General features: G+C 46.0%; 1 protein-coding gene across 1 annotated transcript in view; it reads right to left on the reverse strand.

The window, feature by feature from the left end:
* The window catches only part of GCN1 (GCN1 activator of EIF2AK4), a gene marked incomplete in the record, with an annotated part of 2,100,248 nt that overhangs the window by 1,999,466 nt on the left and 75,721 nt on the right, over positions 1-25,061 (reverse strand). Inside the window, 1 exon segment of the mRNA XM_044068902.1 lies at positions 22,784-22,892. Coding sequence (XP_043924837.1) covers positions 22,784-22,892 — 109 coding nt within the window.

Below are 25,061 nucleotides of genomic sequence, written 5' to 3' on the forward strand. Positions count from 1 at the left end.
AGCCAGGAGAAAAAGGAAAATGGGGGTGTGGTTGAGGCAGGGAGATTATAGTAACTTAGTCCTCTAAAGCTGTCCAGAAGGTCTGACAGGAGCAGGGCTGGCTGCAGGTAGCCTTATGGTGCACGGATGACAAGGGTACAATCTTCATGCCACCTTGTAATCTCTATCTGGGTAGCTCACACACAAGGGAGCAAATGAACAACACAAGATTCAAATGAACAAGACTCAGGGCAAAGACTAGAACAGCAAATTAATTAGTTCACGGATCATGTGTGTTTACCCATTTTTTCAGGAAATCGTACAGGTGGTAAACAGACCGGATTTCCATTTGTGATGCCAGCAACCTGGATTCAGGAAAGAACTCTGGCCACTACAGAATTAACATAGACAAGTTTGAATGTAAACCACAAAGCCAAGTCTCCTTCATAAGGCAGGAATGAGCTATCCACTATGTCTATAAAAGCCTTTAGGCATTACTAAAAGAGCAACAATAAATATACGTGGAAGCATAGCCTTGCACTGAAAAAGGAAAATAGCTGATCCTACAATGATGGAGTGCTTTGTGCTGAAAATGTAAACATCAATCCGCAAAGGATTAGTGAGGGGACAGAGCTTTTTTTTACTGGGGGCAAGCCCCCTACACCCCCACACCCCTAATTATGCATACCAACTCAAAGATTGCACTACAATGGGAAAAGGGCATTGTACAATGATGTGGCAAAAAAGCCAGTACTTTTCTATCCACTGCACCGGCATTTTTACACTCGATAAAGCCACTCCAACGAAAGGTTATGCACCCATATTATATATTACATGCATACATACGTAAACCCACACATACACTTTTGAATGTGGTGGACAGGCACCACTGACATTCATATAACAGTGTCATTTTTGGGGGAAAGGGGAGAGGGAGAGGAGAAAAATGAAGTTCAGTCTGCTGGGCAACAAACTAGGAACACAGATGTCAAACCACCACAAGAGCTTTTCCCAATTCCTGTCTGAAGTACCAGATATCACACAAAGTAAATATTTCTTGAGGACCTGGTTCCATTGTGCATGGGGATGGGGCTCTAATTGGGACCTATGCAACTAAGGTTCGGTTAGCAGTCCTGGAAAGGCGAAGTTGGAGGGGTGAGGATGAGTTAAGGGGGGTGCTTACATAACCTCGGGGAGGGGGGGGGGATTTTGCATGCACTCCAGGACACAGTGGATGTTGCTACTTTCCTTGTGGAGACCAGGAAATTACAGCTCATAATAGGTGAAAGGGGCTAGGCTGCTTTGAGGGGAAGCTCCACGCAGAAGGGAAATGAGGGGTTGGCCACCATGTGCAGCCCATTGCACACTGTTCCCAGTCACTTTGCCAGTGTGTGAAAATTAGGGTTGGGCGTGGGGACTGGAATCCTTCCTGATGGCTGCGTGAATGATGAGCTTCAAGTCAACACTCACCATGGTGATGGGAACAGACAGGCCTAGTGGTTATGAAGGGGGCCAAATATAGACAGCAGGGAAGAAGAAAGGTACAAAAAAATTCTTGGAGGATGAAGACCCTATTCCAAAGGATGCCCAAATGTGCAATGGATACACAGGGAGCTGTGGGTTGGGGATTGTGGTACGCAAACATGAATGAGGACATCATAACCATTACACATGAAGAAGATCAAGCTAAAACAGAAAATATAATAAGCTGGGACTGGCATCAAGTAGTGTGGCAATCTTATACACAAGCTGACTGTGAATGTCATAGATCTATCTGGTACTAGAAGTTAGAATGAGTTGGGGGGATTATGATGGAGAAGACCATGCTACACTGCCCAGCACACTCTATACTAGTCCCATTCATGGAGAGGAAACAGTTTGGTAACAGTACATGTTGCTAAATCTAAACAGTGGAGGGGGCACTGAGATGTTACTACATGCAGTTTGACTTTTTTTTTGGGGGGGGGGGGGGTGATTTGCTAACATAGGAAGAGGTTCCCATTACTGTGCAGAAAGCACTGTGCACAGCTGTTTTACATACATCATCTCCACGAGACAAACTGCTGCCATCCAAGACAAAAACACCACCAGCATAAAGTGATTCTCTAAACACCCTTAGTACCAGCAGCTTGTCCTACAATTAGACTGCTATGGGAAATAAAATGTCACACGTGGAAAACCTCACCATCATTCTTAAAAATGTTTGTATTGGATGAGTCACAATACCCCAACCACTGCCACTTGTGCACCTTTCCTACACTTGGTAAATTACCGACTACACCACGCTCGAGAGACTTGAACCTCAGCACTGAAATAAATAGGACATGTTGGAGGGACAGATTCATAACCCAGAGGCTCCCTTCACTCTGGAATAAAATCCCAGTCCAGGTTAGGCAGAGTCCCTCATTGACTCTCTTCAAGAGGAATCTTGATGAGTGGATGGGAGATCGTAGGTTTACCCCGGCTATCACTTCTATGTCACTGTTAGACAGAGACACAGTACACTAACCTCGAAAAAGAGCACAGCAAAATGAATTCAGAATGGGTGGCGAAAGCCAAACACACTCTGGCTAGGCTTATAAATGCCCTAGGGCAGATAGCCTAGTATGAACCTATGAACCAATTTGTCTGTGGACACACCTTTCCAGTACCCTTCCCTCATGCAACACTCCCTTCAATCAGGCTACTTCATCAACACATGCATCCCTTTTGTCATGGTAATACCACCCCATCATTCTTGTTACAACGATGGTGCTGCCACACCCCAAGGACCTTGCTGCACTCACAGCATCAGCCCTCCTCTGTGAATTAGTAAGTACATCTCCTCGCCATTATTCTTGTTAGACAGTTATTTACTTTTATTTGTTAACCAGGTAAGTAAACTGGTCTACAAACGCTTTCAGCCAAGGCCAAGGGTTAGACCCAGGGCAGTAAAGTAGAAAAGGAAAAGATAAAAATCATTTTTGTTTTTCCACAAATGATGCTAGCTCAACTTAGCCTACATCAGCAACAATTCCAGGTTCACTCACTATCAGTGTCACCAATAATTCCCAATCACCAATGCTGCAGCAGAAGCAGCGTGTTAACATGCCCACTCACCAGTGCTGCAGCAAAAGCAGCGTGTTAACATGCCCACTCACCAGTGCTACATCCAAAGCAGCGTGTTAACTCCATCCCACTCACCAATGCTGCAGCAAAAGCAGTGTGTTAACATGCCCACTCACCAGTGCTACATCAAAAGCAGCGTGTTAACATGCCCACTCACCAGTGCTACATCAAAAGCAGCGTGTTAACATGCCCCCTCACCAGTGCTACATCAAAAGCAGCGTGTTAACATGCCCACTCACCAGTGCTACATCAAAAGCAGCGTGTTAACATGCCCACTCACCAGTGCTACATCAAAAGCAGTGTGTTAACATGCCCACTCACCAGTGCTACATCAAAAGCAGCGTGTTAACTCCACAAACACCAACATCTGCAGCTCCTGTACCTCTAAATGTGACAACAGCATTACCAGTCATCTCTCCTTTATCCTGCTACGAAGCAAATTGGGTCAAGTCCACCCCACCTACTAGTAAAACTGGCAGCAGTAACAACTCCCCTTACAAAACATGACCCGTTCAATCTAAAAGAGTAGTATCAACTTCAACACCAGCATCACCCACTCGTACAACAACTATCAACTTCAACACCAGCATCACCCGCTTGTACAACAACTATCAACTTCAACAGCAGCATCACCCGCTTGTACAACAACTATCAACTTCAACAGCAGCATCACCCGCTCGTACAACAACTATCAACTTCAACACCAGCATCACCCGCTCGTACAACTATCAACTTCAACACCAGCATAACCTGCTCGTACAACAACTATCAACTTCAATACCAGCATAACCTGCTCGTACAACTATCAACTTCAACACCAGCATAACCCGCTCGTAAAACAACTATCAACTTCAACACCAGCATAACCCGCTCGTACAACAACTATCAACTTCAACACCAGCATCACCCGCGCGTACAACAACTATCAACTTCAACACCAGCATCACCCGCTCGTACAACAACTATCAACTTCAACACCAGCATAACCCGCTCGTACAACTATCAACTTCAACACCAGCATCATCCGCTCGTACAACAACTATCAACTTCAACACCAGCATAACCCGCTCGTACAACAACTATCAACATCAACACCATCACCCGCTCGTACAACTATCAACTTCAACACCAGCATAACCCGCTCGTACAACAACTATCAACTTCAACACCAGCATCACCCGCTCGTACAACAACTATCAACTTCAACACCAGCATCACCCGCTCGTACAACAACTATCAACTTCAACACCAGCATAACCTGCTCGTAAAACAACTATCAACTTCAACACCAGCATCACCTGCTCGTACAACTATCAACTTCAACACCAGCATAACCTGCTCGTACAACAACTATCAACTTCAACACCAGCATCACCTGCTCGTACAACTATCAACTTCAACACCAGCATCACCTGCTCGTAAAACAACTATCAACTTCTACACCAGCTTCACCTGCTCGCATAACCATCAACTTCAACACCAGCATAACCTGCTCGCAACAACTATCAACTTCAACACCAGCATCACCTGCCTGCACAGCAACTATCAACTTCAACACCAGCATCACCTGCTCGTAAAACAACTATCAACTTCAACACCAGCATCACCTGCTCGTAAAACAACTATCAACTTCAACACCAGCATCACCTGCTCGTAAAACAACTATCAACTTCAACACCAGCATCACCTGCTCGTAAAACAACTATCAACTTCAACACCAGCATCACCTGCTCGTACAACAACCATCAACTTCAACACCGGCATCACCTGCTCGTAAAACAACTATCAACTTCAACACCAGCATCACCTGCTCGTAAAACAACTATCAACTTCAACACCAGCATCACCTGCTCGTAAAACAACTATCAACTTCAACACCAGCATAACCTGCTCGTAAAACAACTATACTGCAGCCATCATAAAAACTCCCTAAAGGAGTGGCATTGCCCCCAATTTATCAGCAATACTAACAGCTCCACCCTCATAACACCAAAACTATTAGCCGAAGTCCAAGGAATTCCAATACTATTAGCTCCACAAATATGCTAGCTTCTGATGCCATCTACTACAGAAGTACCAAAATCTCACCAACCACTATCAGTGACTACTCCCATGACTCCATCTACAGCAGCTCCAGACCTACAAGTACGGCAAGTCACTGGCACCCAATCGGGCCAAATCGATCTGCAGGGGGTGAATGCTGAAAACACTCCTAATTCTAGCAGCACTAGCTCTAAAACTCTCTTTCTAGCAGCAACCCCAGCTCTCCTACACTCCATCTACCACAGCAGCAGCAGCCCCAGCTCTCCTACTCTTCATTTATGGCAGCAGCAGCAGCCCCAGCTGTCCTACTCTCCATTTACGGCAGCAGCAGCTCCACAAATGCTTCTTAGACCAGGACAAGGTAGTATCACTCTAGCTATATCATTAACTTTGCCAGCTACCCTCACTCCAGCTGCAACTCTGAACATGCCATCCACCCTCCCTTAGGAAACACCCCCAAGCAGCAGAAGTTCGATCTCTTGCACTACGCTAACTGCAGCGTCACCTAATCATGGTCATGCTAAGCTGGTATAAAGAAAAGTTGTGTAAAATCTTATAACCATAGGTGTCCCACTCTTCCATGTTGCAGTATTCTGCATATGGGTTTACTCCTCTAGTCTCGCGTACATATAGCTAGTATTCAAAACCTTTCAGTCCCTCCAAGGTGTGCTTGACGTCTGATGTGGCTGAGAGAACGTGGGCCATAAAGGTGCCGTTGGCATGCACCAGCCCTCAGAACTGAAGGCCCCAGTCAAAGCCAATCTTAGTAAGGGCAATGCCAATTTATTGCCCTCCAGATAGGGAAGTTATTTGCTAACAGGAGGGGAAGGAGGTGGGAAGGAATACTGCAACATGGAAAAGGACATCTATGGTTATGGTAAGATTTTACACAACTTTTCCATGTCCTCCTATTCCCATGTTGCAGTATTCTGCATATGGGTGAGTGCCAAAGCTGAGATTGGAGTGGTGGTCTAGAGGCAGACTCCAGGAATCCACGAAGGATAGCCCTGACTAACCCTGGCCTTGGATCTGGAGATGTGGTCAAGTTTATAGTGTTTGGTGAAGGTGTGAACAGAAGACTACATTTAACTAACTTTATATAATGCTCCACATTTAACTAACTTAATATCTTACAATTACCGTACTGTCTGTGCTTTTCCCCACGCTTGCTAAGCAGCCTACAGCGTTTTTTTCATTGTCCCTTAATTCCCTTACCCACCAGGCTATATTTTATATATTTTGCCACTAGGTGGCACCGCTCAACCACTTATAGTGTAAAGATCACGTGTATCATTTTTCAGTTCTCTCCCAAGCAACCCCCCACTCTCACAGCATATTTACCTCACTGGCCTGCTTTGACTTGTGCATTGTTTTATTACTTTTCTCCCCCTACACTCCCCAGTCTATTCTCAACTCTGCTGTTCCTGTACTTCCCCTAAGCTCCCACATTTCAGTTACAGCTGGCTGATTGGATTCTAACAGCCACGTTCTCCAGCTCTTCCCACTCCGTTTGCCCTACGGGCTCACTCCGCTCCCCTACCCGGCCCCCATTTTCCACCCGCCCCACTACTCCTACATTTCTTTCAAATCCAAACCCCCTCCCTCTCTCAACCAACCAATCATTTCCACACTGTAATCCCTCCCCTCTCTACCTCCACCTGCTAATCACAACCACTCCCACCCATCAAAGTCCGTATAAACATCTATTTCTACTCCATCTATACATATATATACAATCTGCCCTACTCATTTTATACTGCTAATATACACACACACTCCTCTACCATGCCTTGTCTTCTACCTCAAACCATTCTCACCCCATCATTCTGCATTCTAGTCTTACTCCCTTTATACCACGCTACCTCCTACTCCTATAACCAACTCCACCCCTCCTTCCTGTCCTACCCCCCCACTCCCAATCTCTTTCCTCATCCCACTAAAACACACTTCCACAACATATGCACCTCTCTAGTTCAACCCAACCCACTCCACTACTTCAGGATAAAACTTTCCCCCCTTCAATTAAATACTACAAACCTAAACTAAACTAATATCTTACTGTCCACAACTATTAAAGACAAAATCAAAAATACTGCTACCCTTCCTCAATTACCTCTGCTTAGCAGGGGACACACCCAAATCCTGGACCAAATACTTCCTCTAGTCCCAATCTCCCTGTCACAAGCAATAAAACCAACCATACATACCTCAAAATTTTCGCCATCAATGCCCAAAGTCTAACAAATAAAGTAGCCCACTTTCATGCTTGCCTTAACTACAACCTACCCAACATTGTAGCCATCTCAGAAACCTGGCTAAAACCTCACATTTGCGACTCTGAAATCCTCCCTCCTGGATTCCAGTCCCTCAGACACGATTGCTTAAATAGAAAAGGTGGTGGGGTAGCCTTAATCTACTCTAACTTCCTATCCATCACTCCCTAACCCAATCCTATCCCTCCGCCCTCTATTCAACAATGCAGAACTAGTAATAGGCCTTAAACATAAATAACCACAAAAGAATTTGTATCATTGCCCTCTACAGCCCCCTGGTAATAACACTACTACTCTTGAAGAAATTCTCCTCTTGACCTCTACCAATATTAAGCTAGAGACCTTCATACTTGGAGATATAAATATTGATTGGAATAAATCAACTCTAATCCCACCATATCCATCAATCTATTTAACTATACCCAACTAACTTCATTACCAGACCCAACAAAACAAACTCTCAGGTACTACACTAGATTGGATCCTAGTAGCCATCCTAATAAAGTCTTAAACTCTGGCATTATAAATGACCCTATAGGAGACCACTTGTCAACTTTCATACACCGAGCTACCCACTCCTCTCCTCACCAACACCAATATATTCACACATGTAACCTCACAAACTTTAACCCCACTACTTTCTCTGACTCCCTAAAACAAACTGGAATGCCCTAAAAACTTTTCCACTAGACAATGCCATATAATTTTTCAACTCAACCTTCTTAAACATCCTCAACTCCCTAGCTCCACCAAGGACAAAGAGAATAAAAACCAAGACCACCCCATAACTAACCAAAGATACCAAAATACTTATGCTACAAAGAGATAAAACCTGGAAAACATATCATCAAAACAAGCAGCCAGAAACTTTTCTTAAACATAAAAAACTCCGCAACCTCACTAAAAACAAATCAGAGACAAAGTCCTACTATATCAAACTCCAGTCTAACCAATCAAAAAAACCCAAACATTTCTGGAATTCCATCAATTCTCTTCTCAACCCAGGTACCAAAAACAACCCCTACCCTGACAACAGCAAATCTGATCCTGAAATAGCCTCTCTATTCAACTACTTCAACACCTCCATAGCAGAACTGACCAAGACCTTCCCTAATAATAACACTCCCCCTCAACCTATCCAATCGTCCTCATCCCCTACACCACCTTCTGCCCCCAATCCTCCTCCAATATTTAAACTTAAACCCATCTCAACCTCCCGCATAAAAAAATGACTCGAAATTAAAACCATGCTCCAGTGCCCCTGACAATATCCCATCTTCCTTCCTAAAAACAGCCGCAGATGGTATTGCTCTCCCCATTAGCATCTTGATCAATAGGTCCATGCAGGAATCTTATGTGCCCAAATTATGGCGGGCTGCCTTTATTCTACCTCACAATAAAGGAGGCAAAAACAGTAACATCTTTAACTACCACCCCATATCTATCCTCTCCCCAATCTCAAAGCTTCTGGAAAAATGCATCCACCTTCAGCTTATGCCATTCCTAGCCAATCACCAACTAATCACTCCAACCCAACACAGCTTCTGACCTGGCTATAGTACTATCACTGCCCTTCTCTCCTTCTTGGACACAATAAATCTTGCCCGTGACTCGAACAATATCTACAGTTCTACTAGATCTGTCCAAGGCATTCAATACCATCTCCCACACCCATCTCTTGAACCATCATTCCACCTTAATCTCTCCCAGAATACCTTATCCTGGTTCTCAAGCTACCTCTCGGACAGATCTCAAGCTGTAAAATGGGGGAAAGGCACCTTAACCTTCCTTCCTAGCCCCACTGCTGTACCCCAGGGATCCATACTCGGTCCAATGCTATTCAACATCTTTATTAACGATTTCCACAAAGCCATACCCAACACCAAAATTGTACAATATGCAGACGATTCAACTTCAGTCTGCTGTGCCTCTAACCTCTCAGAGCTTCAAACAGTGACCCAAACTGCTTTCTCCATCACTGAAAACTGGATGCTCCAAAACCACCTCTCGCTAAATGCCAATAAATCCAAAATACTATTACTCTCTCCCTCAAATGCTTCCCCTCTTGATAAAAACTCGTTCCAGATTATTAGCCAAAACAACTTACTATAGAGGTTGCTCCCTTCGCTAAACTACTCGGGGTTACTATTGATGAACACCTAAAATTTGACACTCACATCCAGAAAAACATTAAGAAAACCCACATAAAACTTGGTATGCTACACAGAAACATCGACTTTCTCTCTCCTTCCACCAGACAGACTCTCGCCACTACCTATCTACTCCCCTCACTAATGTAAGGTCCTCCTCTACTAACAACCTTATCTGCCTCTCTCTCCTCCAAATTGGAAGTCTGTTATAATAAAATTTCTAAATTTGCAACCAAAGCCAAATTCTCCTCCCCATCATTGTACTGCCCTTCATTTGTTAAATTGACTTGAGCTCTCCAACCATCTAGACTATCTCCAAATTACTACAGCCCACAGACTAATTTTTCAACCTAAGTGCCCAGCACTAACCAACATCCTACAACCTTACACCACTCAGAGAACTCTAAGATCTACTCACCAAAACCTAATCACTGTCCTCAAACCCAATCGTCCTGCTGGTCAGCTTCTGCTATCCTTGTCCTTAGCTAAAAAATGGAATTCTCTTCCTTCCTCTCTAAGGACTTGTGAAAACTGTGAAAACTTTAAAACTCAGCTACATTCCTACCTTTCCTCTAACAGGAAATGCAACTGCACTCTCCCCACCTAGCCTAATAATCAATCCACCCCTTATACTCCTGACTAACTCGGAGTACAACTAACAATTCCAAAATTAAAAACAGACTGTCAAAAAACCAACCAAAGGTTCCGAACCAGCAGGTGTAAAACTCCAAGGGATTATTAGAAAATATGAAAGTAAAGTGCTTTTCGTCTCCCTTAGTAGGAAGACTTCTTCAGACAAAGTCTTTGGAATTTGAATAAACCTTTGGAATTTTACACCTGCTGGTTCGGAACCTTTGGTTGTTTTTTTTTAACTCTGAGTACAAGCTAACCTAACATAAATGTATATATTGTAAATAACAATTTTACATATTATAAATAACCCATCCCACCTTTTTTTCTTTTTTTTTTCTCCCTCTTTTCCTTCCAAGACTTTATTCTCCCTCTCAATTAAGTTACCACTGCCAACCTAAATATTTAGGTACTATGTAACCAAAGAATTTATTTCCTGTTCTCTAGCATGGAATGAAACTGTAATTGTGTCTTCTTTACTATGATTGTATATGTAACTAAACTATGTAATGCAGAGTTTTTCCTCACCGGGCCTCCACTGAAAACGGGCTCCCTGAGCCCAGTGTATCTCCCCAGTCATCAAACTGGAAACAAAAAAATAAATAAGACCAACTAGCAGCCTCCAGGACAGTAGTGGTATCCAGGCCTTTAAAGAAGGCACATGAAGAGGCCATGGCTCCTGTGGAATGTGCTTTAACTGCACCCTGCAGAGACTTGCCATGGAATTGATAGCAGAAGGTGATGGCCTTGGTGATCCAAGTAGAAATAATCTGTTTTGACACTGCCTTCCCCAGGGCTATAGGGTGGAAGGATAAGAAAAGCTGGTCAGCCTGTGATAGACTTGGTGTTGTGCAGGTAGAACCGGATTTGTCTGTGTACACCCAGGGAATGTAGCACTCTCTCACTGTCCCCTTGTGGGGTTGGGAAAAAAACAGTGTATGGCCTGACTGAGGGACAGGTCATTCACTACCTTGGGCATGAAGGACGGGTTTGCCCCGAGAGTAACCCTACCCTTGTGGCAAACAAGGAAAGGAGGGATAGCCATAAGGGCTTGGAGTTCTGATACTCTTCTGGCTGAGGTCAGGGCCACTAACGGAACAGTTTTCCAAGTACAATGCTTTAGGGAAGCTTATCTGCTGGCTCAAAGGGCGGGAGCATAAGCGTCTCGAGCACGAAGTTAAGGTCCCAAGGCAGGGGTGAAGGTTTCCTGGGGGTACCTAAGGTGAAGTACCCCTTAAGGAAGAGTCTGAAAGTTTGGATGCTAATGGGGGATCCAGAGGCAGGCATGCAGAAATAGCAGACAGATGGGCTTTGATGGATGAATAAGCCAGTCCAGTTTGCAGTAGCTCACACAGATAGGACAGCACTATAGGGGGTTCACGGAGAAGCAGGTCCAGCCGTCTTATGACACCAAATAGTGAATCTTTTCCACTTTGAAAGGTATGATTTTCTTGTACTTGGTTTCCTTGCCTCCTGCAGGACACCGAGCACATCCTCGTAAAAGTATCTGAAGGGGATCAGAATCCTATCAGCCACAGGGTTAGGTGTAGAAGCTGCCACTGTGGGCGAATTAGTGACCCCATGTGCTGTGTGAGAAGGTCCACTCTGGGGGATAACTTGTGGTGATTGCCCTTGGACAAATGTAGGAGTAAGGGGAATCAGCTGTTTGGGCCAGAAGAGCGTCACCAACAAAATTTTTGAATTGTCCTGCTGTATTTTCAGCAGGACCTTCTGAATGAGTGAAAAGGGGGGGATAGATATGGTTATTTCCCCTTCCAGGAAACTGAGAAGGCATATGTTGCCAGTGCTTGGGGTTCTGGTGTCCTAGTGCAAAAGCCAGGAAGTTGCCTGTTGATGATGGAGGCAAACAGGTCTATTTGAGGTGTACCCCACCTGTGGACCAGATCCAGGAAGACATCTCTGTGAAGCATCCATTTGTGGTTGTTTGTGCTGGTTCTGCTCAAATAACCTGCCTGGGAGTTGTGGAGAGAGGGAATGTAGGTCGCCTGCAAAGTGATTCCCTGTAAGGTGGCAAATTCCTAAAACAAGAGGGCTAGTCTTCAGAGCAAGAAGGATTCGGTCCTGCCCTGCTTGCTGATATACCACAGCACAGGGGTGTTGTCTGTGTACATCTGAAATGGTCCCTGCTGTAGAAAAGGAAGAAATGCCTGCAGGGCTAGAAGGATTGCCCTCATCTCTCTAGCATTGATGTGTTCTAATTTGTGGGGATTTGGCCACAGGCCCTGCACCCTTCAGTGCCAGAGAATGGCTCCCCAACCCAGGTCTGAGCAGTCTGTGTGCATGACCTGAGTGGGTTGTGGTGGGTGGACAGGAAGGCCTGGGTTGTGCTTCACCTGTGCCAACTACCATAGTATTTCCTTTTTTAGGCAGGGTAGAGGGGGGCACAATGTGCTCCAGAGGCTGGTTGTGTTGTTTCCAGATTGAGTGGAGGTACCACTGTAACTTCCGCATATGTAGCCTTCCTAAAGGACACATGGTTATAGTGGCTGCCATGCAGCCCAGTAGTTTGAGATACTGCCTTGCAGTCAACTCTGTGAAGTGAATGACCAGAAGGAGCTGTCCTGTCAATGAGTTCACTTTGGGTGGGGGTAGGTATGCCTCCATAAAGTCTGAGTGGAGCCTGCACCAGAGGAATACAATGTCTTGGGTTGGTTGTAGATGAGATTTTGGGAAGGTTGTCTGGAGTCCTAGTGATTGAATGAGGGCCATCACAAAGTGGATGTGCCTTTGGAGGGTTTCTTGGCTGGCAGCGTGGATCAATACGTCGTCCAGGTAAGAGGCTATCTGTATTCAATTTGTCCTGCAGTAAGCAACCACTGGTGCCAAGCATTTTGTTAAGAATCTGGGTGCAGTGGAGAGTCCAAAGGACAAGGCAGAGAATTAGAAGTTATGTACTCACCATAACGTTCCATCTGAGTAGGTGACTTCATTTGGATGCAACCTGTGGGTATCGGATCCGACCTCGGATCCGAGCCGGCATTTCAAAAGCTTAGGCTCCGAGCTCCTAGCTCCTCCCTCTACCCATAACCCCTTGCCAATCCCTGACTGACCTCAGATTGAGTTTGCCTATATAATACTGACAACAGTAACTGAACAAAGCAAAAAAATACTCGCTGTATAAAGGTCAGGGGGATGGAGGGGGGGACGGTTGCATCCAAATGAAGTCACCTACTCAGATGGAACGTTATGGTGAGTACATAACTTCTAAATCTGAAGTAGGCAGACTTCATTTGTCTGCAACCTGTGGGACAGAGTCCCAGCTACCTGAATCTTGGGCGGCCGTCATGGAAGGATGTTTGAGCACCGCTGAGCCAAAGGATGCTCTTCCTCTGGAAACAACATCTACCTTATAATGAGAAATAAAGGTATGAGGTGAGGCCCAAGTGGCTGCCGCAGATATCATCCAATGACACACGGGACTTAAAGGCGGCTGACGTGGAGACTGCCCTAGTAGAATGAGCCGTAACCCTCTGAGGAGCAGGTCTACCTGAAGTGTCATAAGCCTGCAGAATACAATTAGCAATCCACCTCGATAGTGTGACTTTAGAAACTGCTTTACCCAAAGCAAATTTAGCAAAGGAGACGAACAGCTGATCTGATTGCCTGTGACCAGCTGTTCTGTGAATATAAAATCGTAATTGTCTATGAACATCCAAGGAATGCAGTTTGTATTCTCCTTTGTTTGAGTACTTGGGAAAAAACACAGGTAAGTTGATTGATTGGTTAATATTAGATTCTGAAGAGACCTTTGGAAGAAAAGATGGATTGGTCCTGAGGCACACCCTATCTGGAAAGAAGGAAAGGTAAGGAGGCTTGACGATAGAGCCTGAAGTTCAGACACTCCTCTGGCTGAAGTGATAGCTACTAAGAAGGCAGTCTTCCAGGAAAGGTACTTCAGGTCTGTAGACGCTGCAGGCTCGAAGGAGGAGCAGTAAGAGCTTGCAGAACTAAAGATAGGTCCCAAGGTGGTACAATGTCTTTGACTGGAGGCCTCAACAAAAAAATACCTTTAAGAAAGGTTTTGCACAATTCTCCGTCATGAGGGGAGCTGTGTCATGACCAATGTGATAATGAGAGATGGCTGCCAATTGTACCTTAATCGTGGAAGAACTTGCTCCTTGATGAAAGAGGTCTGTTAAAAAATCCAGCACTGCCGACATAGGTGCTGAAAAAGGATCCAAACTTTTCTGGACCGCCCAAATAGAGAATCCCTTCCATTTACTCCGATAAACCTGCCTAGTGGAAGGTTTATGAGCTGCCACTAGAATGGCCTTGACCGGTGACGAGATACCGGGAGTCCTAATCAAGGATGGAACTGGAGCAGCCAAGCTGTCAATTTCAGGGTGCGAGATTGGGGACCAAATTCCCAGAGGATGGGAGATGAGATCCGGAATCGGATCCAGAATCCAGGGTGGATTCACTTTGTGAGACCATACAAAGGGGAACCAGGGTTGACGAGGCCAGAACGGGGCAATGAGAATCATTCTGCTCCCCAAACTGTTGGCTTTCTGCAGAAGCCTCTGCATCAGAGGTAGTGGAGGGTAGGCATAAAGGAGACCGGGAGGCCAAGCATGCACCAGCGCATCTCTCGGGAATTCCCCTGGTGGGGGAAGCAGAGCGAAGAAATTGTCGCATTTGGCGTTTGAGGGAGAGGCAAAAAGATCGCAACAGGGTTGCCCCCAGACGGCAAAAATCTTCTTCACTACCTGAGGATTGAGAGACCACTCGTGAGGGGAAAGAATGGTGCGACTGAGTTTGTCCGCAAGGATGTTGGATTTTCCCGGAATGTGCATTGCTACAAGAAAGCGTTTGGTGGAAATTGCCCATTCCCAGACTCTCATGGCCTCTCGACAAAGGGGATAGGACCTGGTTCCTCCCTGTTTGTTGATATACCAGACTACCGACATGTTGTCTGTCTGAATCGCAATAGTCCCTGAAGGAAGAACGTGGTGAAGTGCTTGCAACGCTAGGAGCACCGCCCTCATTTCCAGGACGTTTATATGCAACGAAGTCTCTGTGGAGTTCCACGTGCCTTGGACAACCTTCCCCGCAGAATGCCCCCCCCACCCGAGGCAAGAAGCGTCCGTGGTCACTGTGGCTCGGGGAAATGCTGCACAAAAGGGTCTCCCTGTCAGAGGCTCCGGAGATTGAAGCCACCAAAGAAGGGAATCCTTGCATGCTTTGCTGACCGCTATCGGAGTGTTGAGAGAGGAACAGAGAGGGGACCACTGAACTTGAAGGGTCCATTGAAGAACCCTCATGCGTAGGCGCGCATGAATAAGAAGCGGGATAGCTGCCGCCATCGAACCTAGGGCCCTCAGGACCGAAGCTGCTGTCGGAGATGGTTGCAGGACCGCTGCGACATGACACTTCAGGTTGGAAATTCTGTCTGGGGTGAGGAAGGCTCGCAATGACCTGGTGTTTAGTCTTCCTCCTATGAAATCTATAACTGAGTGGGGTGCAGTAAAGATTTCTCCCAGTTGACAGTGATGCCCAGCCTTGGGGCTATACGAAGGAAGTAGTCCCTGGCTGAGCACAGAAGATGCCTTGATGATGCTGTTAGGAGCCAGTCGTCCAGGTACGGAAAGACCTGTAATCCCTGGAGCCTCAGGTGGGCCGCTAAAACCTTGGTGAACACCCTGGGGGCTGAGGTGAGACCAAAGGGAAGGACCCTGAACTGATAATGACTGGCTCCCAGACGGAAGCGAAGAAACCTCCTGGACCGTCTGTCCATGCGAATGTGGTAGTACGCGTCCTTGAGGTCGATGGAGCACATCCAGTCGTTCTCCCTCAAGAGGGGGAGTATAGATTGAAGGGTGACCATCCGGAACTTTTGCTTGGTTACTGACAGGTTCAGCAGGGAAAGATCTAGAATCGGTCTTAAGTCCCCCGTTTTCTTTGGCACTAAAAAGAACCTGGAGTAAAACCCTGACCCGGTTTGATCTGGGGGGACGCACTGGATAGCTCTTTTTTCTAGCAGCTGTCCGATTTCGATAGCTGCTGCCTCCCTTTGGTCGGGTGGAACATCTGGGAGGCTGCGAGATCTGGGAACTTTGTATAGGGAATTGTTTAACCCCTGGATATCACACGAAGCACCCAACGGTCTGTTGTGGTGGGCTCCCCAGAAGTTTGGTGCCTCGAACGCCCCCCGACTGCCTCCAGAGACGGACAGCCGGGCAACCCTTCAGGGCTGCTGCGTGGGTCTATCAGAGAAAGGTTCTCTGGACCCAAAGTTGCTAGGAGCCCCTGCCTCTAGGACGGCGACCTCCCCATCCTCCTCTGCCACGGAAGGACTGGTTATCCGGAGCAGGTTGGGACTGCTGCGATTTCCGGAACCACATCTTCTTCTGTCCCTTTTGGTTCTTCGAGAAGGACCTCTGGGGAGCTGAGAAGCGGACTCGACGGCAGACAGCGTCTTCCGTCCTTCTCGCCTGGACTAATGTTTCGAACAGTTTTGCCAAACAAGGCAGAACCATCGAAGGGGGCATTCACGAAAGTCGCCTTGAAGGGCTCTGCGAAATCACAGTGGCGGAGCCAGGCCTGCCGCCTCATGACTAGGCCTGCTCCGCTGGCTCTAGCGGCTCCCTCGGTAGCGTGAGAAAGCAGCCGCATAGATGTGTTAGAAACTGATCTAAGAGTGGCCATTCGGGTGGAGTATACCTGTTTATCCTCACCCGACATGGACTCTGGGGGAGATGCAGCGTATTCTTTAATCAGATCCTGCTGCATCCTGATGACGTGTGCCATGTAGTTCAGCGCTCTCAAAGAGAAGGTTGCTGAACTGAAAACTCGCTTCCCAATGCGATCCATCGAGCGGGACTCCTTGCCCGGAGGATGCATAGAGGGACTCTCCTGGGCCAATTCCCTCTTAGTGGCTGCAGCCATCATCATGGCATCTACTGGGGGGCCTTTGCTCCAGTGAGTGCGGTCCGCCGGAGGGGAAAGGATACGGTCAGGACGCTTGGGTACAGGCTCAACGGTGTCCGGATCCTTCCACGCTCTGATGGATATAAGGTCCACCAGAGGATCGGCAGGAGGGGACACCCAAGAGGTAGATGGGCCCGCCTCGAATGCCTCAAAGAACACAGACTCGTCTGAGGAGGCCTTGGGGGCTGACCACCCCCCCCTGATCCTCAACATTTCCATAATGTCTCCAAATGAGACGTCCTCAGGGGGTGATCTTGGGGAGCCTTCCCCTTCATCCAGGTCTATGTCTTCGGTAACGGACTCGGGGGAGTCCATGTGCCTCCTTTTGCGCTTACGCTTCCGAGGTACTTCTTCGGGGGGGCTGTCCGAGGAGTACTCTTCCGCAGCTGGATGTTCCAAGGGAACTACTTGGGACATCGAGGCGGGCTGTCCCTGGGACCGGCTGGTGGGGACTGGCCCAACTGCAAGGGAGCGCGGGATGGAGCCGTGGCAGGGACCGGGGGTCCGGTAGTCCTCAACAGTGCCCTTTCCACTACGTCGAAGGCCGAGGGGGAGCCAGCTTCTCTAAACCCGAGCCGACCCCACTCGGATCCGACGACGGATCGGAGCTGGAGCCGAGACCGTCGGATCCGAGAGACCGGTGTGCTCCGACCTAGACGGAGCCGAAGACACACCAGCTCCCTCGGATCCGAGAGGTCGGGTCCGAAGTACCCGAAGCACTCAAGGGATGGGACGGATCCGAGGTTCGCCGACCTATCGGATCCGACCCACCCCCGGATCCAACTCTGCCCGGCGCCGACAGCTCCGAACCCATGGTGTGGGTCGGAGAAGGAGCCAAAGGCGAAAAAGGGGTCAAGCCCTCCCGGATTGGGGGGGGGCTAGGAGCACTCCCATTTGCATTTGGGCCTGGATGAATTTCCTCATCATCCGGTCCATATCTGCTTCACTCATAGAAAAGGTGGATCTAGTCGAGGCCACCGGCGGACCTAGAGAGCCCCCTTGGGGACCCCGCTGAAGGGCTAGCCTCGTCCTCCTCGGGCGCAGGAGAGAACCGAGGGGAGTGGAGCCGAGGAGGAGGAAAGCTAGAAGGCACAGGAGAGGCCGCTTGGATGGAGGAGCCGAACTAGAAGTTTCAGCTCTCCGCTTGTGGTGCCTCTCCTGTGCCTCTCCTTCTCGCTCCCTAGAAGACTCTCTCTCCTCCGCAACTTAGCGGAGGTTGAGTCCCAGCCGGTGGAGGAGAGCCCACAGCAACTGTTTGCTGTGTAGAAGGGCAGAAGCCGCGGTATCTGGAGGGAGAAGTCCCGCCAGAACCAGCTTCACCTCCGCTCCCTCAAAGCTCGGGGTTGAACCCTGCACAAATGGTACAACCAGAAGACAGGTGTTCAACCCCAAGCATGACCTACGAGTGTGGCCATCCGCTGGGGACAGCTTATGGCCACACTCGGTACATTTAGAGAATACTGCCTTATGGGCTTCAGACATGTTAAGCCCTAACAGGCCTAAAATACACACACACACACACACAAACTACGCAAAACCCGAGAAAAAATTAAAAGAATAGAGAGAGGAAAGCCTAACACAAACACCTCTAACTAATTAAATTAAAAAAGTTAAAGTTTTTGAAAATTTTTCTGTCAGAAAACTTATCTGCACTAGGAGCTCTAGGAATCCGTCGCAACTTGAAAGCGGCAAACGAAATCTGAGGTCAGTCAGGGATTGGCAAGGGGTTATGGGTAGAGGGAGGAGCTAGGAGCTCTGAGCCTAAGCTTTTGAAATGCCGGCTCAGATCCGAGGTCGGATCCGATACCCACAGGTTGCAGACAAATGAAGTCTGCCTACTTCAGATCTGCAACTGAGAGGAACCCACCAAGCATCTCAGGTATTTCCTGCAGGTGGGTTTTATTGGGATGTGGGGGCAAGTATCTTTTATATCTAATGTTGCCAGGAATCCTTGTGGGATTAGGAATGGGAAAAAGGGTGGCAGAGTCAGCATTTTGAAGGTAGGGCTCTTTAGGAAAAGGTTGAGATTTGAGAGGTCTAGAATAAGTCTCCAGGGTCCATCTTTCCTGGAGACCAGGAAGAGCATCAAGTAGAATCCTCTTCCTTTTGCAGAGGAGGGGACTGTCTCTATGGTATCCTGAGCTAACAGGGTCTGCACTACCGACTGCAAGAGTTGCAGGTGCTGTGAAGGTGGTCGTGGGATGCCTCGCCCTATGGGTGGAGAGATCCAGGACATGTAGTAACAGTTTTGTAGTATGGACAGGACCCAGTTGTTTGAGGTGAGACTGGTCCAACTAGGGAGGCAGTGAGAGAGGCGAGTTGACAGTGTACTGGGGGTGGGGGTGGAGAAGGCAATGGTGGCAGATAGTTAAGATGCTACCTGCCCTGTCTTGAAAGGGAGGTCTCTGGCTAGAGAAAGGTTGTTTCCTTGTGGGCTTATGAGGCCTTGAAGGAGGGGCAGGGTGAGAGTGCTTCCTAATAAAGAGTTTTTGCTAGACAGTTTCTGTGAAACTTAGGGATTGGTGAAACCAGTAAATGTTTAAGGTCTTGCATTTCTTTGCCTTTTTGCTGCAGAGATTTGAAGAGGTCCGCTACTTTAGAACCAAAAAGTGCAGCGTTGTCCAAAGGAGCATCAATGAGATTTGCCCTGAAATCATCTGGCAGGGATTGTAGGTGAAGCCAAGAGTTTGTGCAAGGCAGATGCTGCTGACCTGGCTGAGGATTCAGCAGCATTGTAACTACACTTGATAGAATGTCTGGTGACCTGGGAAGAGAGAGGGCAGTGATGCTTTGGCAGGAAAGTCTGGAATGCCTGACAGGTGTTTGGTGGCAGATTCTAAGAGGGACAAGGCATAAATGGCCATGTGAATTTGGTAATTTGTAACTGTGAAGGCCAAGGCAGCCAAAATATGTATCTTTTTGCCCGACCTTTCCATCGTTTTGTTGTCTTTGTCAGCAGGGAGAATGGTGGTAATGGGCCGGGGTTTAGAGGCCTTGTCCGTAGAGATTGAGACAGTGGCTGGATCAGCAGATGGGCACCTAAGCAGATGCTTAGCAGTGTCAGGCTCCTTGTAAAGTCTGTCTGGTCTGCGTGGAGCAGGAGGTTAGGAGACTGGGTTAAGAGATGTTGATGAGAAGACATCTAAAAAGGCAGGCAGGATAGGAAGAACAGCAGATGGGCTGGGGGATTCCATTTGAATGAGGTTGCAATATCTTTTTTTGTACCTCAGTCATTTCTGAGCACTCCCATTTAAAATGTTCCTTCATCCTGCAAATAGTTTCTCCAAAAATCAAGTCTTCAACTAGGGACTGTGTGGCATCCTTAGATGTACCCACATTATCTGGAGAGGCAGATCCGGGTCCAGATCCTTGCACCAGACCGCAGGCTGAGGATTTGACACAGACAAAGGCCATAATGTCTTGGCCTTCTTTTTTGGCAGTTCTAAGGAGACGTCTGAGGAGCCCTCCATCCCTAAAGTAATCTGCTTCAGATGTTGGTTTTCTAGGTAAAGATTTAATGCATGCAAGCAACTGCGCAAGGTCTCAGGCATGAACACCTGGCAAATAGGGCAGGCCTTGTGGTCATGCGACCTTCCCAAACAAAAAAGGCACTTATTGTGGACGTCCTTATGAGGGATCTAGTGGCTGCACTGACACTTACCCTTTCTGGATGACATGAACAAGTAATACAGATTTTAAGGAGGACTGAAAAGGTCTCCAATGGGGCACTTATCTTAATGAAATGAAATCTGGCATCAGTGGTAGCAGAAACCTCTGGCGTACGACTGGTAACTGAAACGTTCTGAGGGCTGGTGCGTGCCAATGTCACCCTTATGGCCCATGTTCTCTCAGCCACGTCAGATGTCTCACGTACCTTGGAAGGACTGAAAGTTTTTGAATACGTGAGGCTAGAGGAGTAAACCCATATACAGAATACTGCAACATGGGAACACAAGGACATCTACAAACTGAATCTCATTACATTTTCAGCAGTGCCAACTTCACTACACTGCCAGAAGCCTTCCAACAGCTAACGCTCCCTCTGCTGATGGCATTACCAGCTACACTTCATTTATTTATCTACTATTTGTTCACCGGGTAAGTGCACTGATCTATTGACCTTTTTCAGCATGACTAGAGGTCAAAGAGCAGAAAATACAGCATGGTCTTTGAAACAATACTGTATTACTGTATACAAAATGAGTACATAGCAAAATTCGGAACATAGTTAAGATTAAATGCAGATAGGGTAACAGTAAAAGATCCAGCCAGAGAGGATAGAGAAAAAAATTATACACAAAACATGAGTTAAAATATGCATAAAATACAGTGCAATCATACATGTAATACAAACTTCTACATGCCTGTGAAATATTTGCATATAAGATGCCATATTAAGAGGCTGAGAAAAGTTTATTTAATGAATTCCATCATTCGTGATATAGGATGTTAAGTTACCCAACCATTGTCATGGTAGCAGTTACAGCTAGAATCTGTAAAGAGATGCTCTGAGTGCATCAATTAAGTTTTTAATGGTTTTTAGATTTTTTATATCTGCCGGCTGGTGGTTACAGGTGATCCCAGTCTACAGAAGGTTCTGTGACCTACAGCAATTTTAAATGGAGGACATACTAGAATGCAACTGTTGCCCTGTGTACTTCTGAGTGCATAAGGGTTGTCATGTAAAGGTAGTTTCACTCAAAGGGGGGCAGTGACTGTGCTTTAGCACCTTGTAAATTAAGATACTTAGAAGAAAAGTGTCAATATGAGGCAATGAAAGCTATCTGGAATTTTTCAGCAAACTGCAATGGTGTATCTGGGGGTCTGCAGATTGTATTCCCAGCTTTCTGTATTTTGTGAGTGTTGTGGGCTGAATGCATAGCGAGAAAAGGAAGACCATACCCAAGTGCAGGTATTAAAATATTTTTAGCAAAGGCCCTGCGAGCAGCAGGTAAAAGGAGGCGGCTGATCCTGTAACAGTTTTAACTGAGTAAGAACTTTGTGTGTGTGTGTGTGTGTGTGTGTGTGTGTGTGTGTGTGTGTGTGTGTGTGTGTGTGTGTGTGTGTGTGAGAGAGAGAGAGTGCGTGAGAGAGAGAGAGTGTGTGAGAGAGAGAGAGTGTGTGTGTGTGTGTGTGTGTGTGTGTGTGTGTGTGTGAGAGAGAGAGAGAGAGTGTGTGTGTGAGAGAGAGAGAGAGAGAGAGAGAGAGAGAGAGAGAGAGAGAGTGTGTGTGTGTGTGTGTGTGTGTGTGTGTGTGTGTGTGTGTGTGTGTGTGTGTGTGTGTGTGTGTGTGTGAGAGAGAGAGAGAGAGTGTGAGTAGTAAAGGAGAGGGCAGGGTTGAGTATTAGGGCCAGGGTACATCTGTTCAGTGACCGGTATTCTGTTCCCATTAAGATCTGTGGGTAACTTCTTGGCTGAGGTAAAGACTATGACATTGGTTTTCTTAGGAGTAATTAGTAGTTTGTTACTAGAGGATCATGTGCAGGTCAGAGTGATTAGTACTAGACTGTAGGAACATCATATCATTTGGATACATTATTAAACATTTGGTAATTGTAGGGGAAGATAATTAAAGGAAAGGCCCTAGCACAGAGCCTTGTGGTATGCCTGTATTAAGTTGTGTTAAGTTTATCAGCAGTAGAGAATGACTTACTTTCAATGACGTTCTCAGGGCTCCGTAGCATGGACTTCTGCATGGCCGGTAGCAAGTTCTCCTTGAACTCCTGGTGTGTGGCATGGCGAAGCAGTGGGGTACAACTCTCCTAAAAATTAAATATTAGATACAACACAGCTGTTAGCAAAGACACAATACATAGATGCTCAGGAGTGAAGGAAGTTCTATTTCAAAGCATCTCCCTACCACAACTCCACAGACTCAAATCACTCATGGATCATACGGACAATCTTCATGCAGAATCATACTCCTACCTCTAAGTGCAGCCCTCAACATTTTTCCACCTCAGAAGTAGTAAGTTCCAGCACTTGTATCAAGTATCCACCTCAGACAGTGATGTCAGACAACTGCCTAGAGGAACCTGCATATCATTCCAATCTCAGTTCCTTCTCAAGGAGGAGGACACTAAGGCAAGACCACCACTGCCCAAAAAGTGAGCCAAACAACCCAAAGCAAGGAAGGCCTGATGTCCATGGGGAAACCTGGGTGTGTCACTGTACTGAGAATCAATCAACTTCAAGTACCTGCAGTTACTCTAAGCACTGCATAAACTTACTTTATAATCCAGAGCCTAAAGAGGCTGTAATAAGTTCCAAGCAGTTCATCAAATGGAACACAGCAGCAGAGATGAATGACTAGAGAAGCCAGTAAGGATTTGCTTTCTAAACTCACTTTCCCTCTGGAAAAAGAACTAGACTAATAGTCTGCTAGTTAGGTTGTCCAGATAACAGCAAAACACATCCCGGATAGAGGTTCCCCTAAAAAGAGGTAGCTGTTCTGGTAGAAAAACAAAGTCTTAACTAGGCCAACTAAGAAACACAAAACAGAAAGTAATTTAATGACAGAGATGCTCCCTGGTAACATAATTGCCATGTTTATAATTAGCAAATAAAAAATTTGAACCAAAAGGCAGGTGACAATAAAACAGAACATAATCAACACAACATGAAATGGGTTCAATTTAGCTGGATAAAATACCAGAATATGAATAGCCATATTGAATGTAGACTCTGAAACAAAATTTTGGAAGGAATTCTGACTCATTCCTCAGTCCCTTAACTGTAGAGAGGGATACAGAAGATTAGTCAGTCATTCTCTTAAGCCTAAAGTTCAAACATTTTATGAGAAGACAATCACTAAAACAACTTCCTAAAATAAAAACTCAAGTCATGTGAAGTCAATGGTTCAAACTGTGCTAATGCCACTTTTTCCAAATTAAACTCCAGAGACCATACTAGAAACAGTATCTATAAGAAAAGTTATGTTAATCAACAACTGCAACAATGCTTTGCCTGGGACAGAACAGCAATGCAGAAGCAGAAGCGAACATTAAAACATTACATTAAGCTCACAAAAGAATTAATCTTCTCATCATGCTCAAGTGACACATTTTACTACATTTCATAACTTGATCCAGTAGTAAGTGACACGTTTTACTACATTTCATAACTTGATCCAGTAGTAAGTGACACGTTTTACTACATTTCATAACTTGATCCAGTAGTAAGTGACAAGTTTTACTATATTTCATAACTTGATCCAGTAGTAAGTGACACGTTTTACTATATTTCATAACTTGATCCAGTAGTAAGTGACACGTTTTACTACATTTCATAACTTGATCCAGTAGTAAGTGACACGTTTTACTATATTTCATAACTTGATCCAGTAGTAAGTGACACGTTTTACTATATTTCATAACTTGATCCAGTAGTAAGTGACACGTTTTACTATATTTCATAACTTGATCCAGTAGTAAGTGACACGTTTTACTATATTTCATAACTTGATCCAGTAGTAAGTGACACGTTTTACTATATTTCATAACTTGATCCAGTAGTAAGTGACACGCTTACTATATTTCATAACTTGATCCAGTAGTAAGTGACACGTTTTACTACATTTCATAACTTGATCCAGTAGTAAGTGACACGTTTTACTACATTTCATAACTTGATCCAGTAGTCTTTCCATTCAACTAAAAGAATATTCCATGATGAGGCTTTTTGGTATGGCATAGCACATGTAGACAGCTAAAAAGAAGCTCTCTAATCGGAGAACATAAAGCCACTTTATAGGTTCATAGGTTCATACTAGGTTATCTGCCCTAGGGCATTTATAAGCCTAGCCAGAATGTGTTTGGCTTTCGCCACCCATTTTAAATTTATTTTGCTATGCCCTTTTTCGAGGTTAGTATACTGTGCCTCTATCTAACAGTGACACAGAAGTGATACCCATGGTAAACCTACGATCTCCC

Source organism: Protopterus annectens, chromosome 4.part0 (assembly GCF_019279795.1).
Source record: "Protopterus annectens isolate FY-2018-M chromosome 4.part0, PAN1.0, whole genome shotgun sequence".
Taxonomy (NCBI): domain Eukaryota; kingdom Metazoa; phylum Chordata; order Ceratodontiformes; family Protopteridae; genus Protopterus; species Protopterus annectens.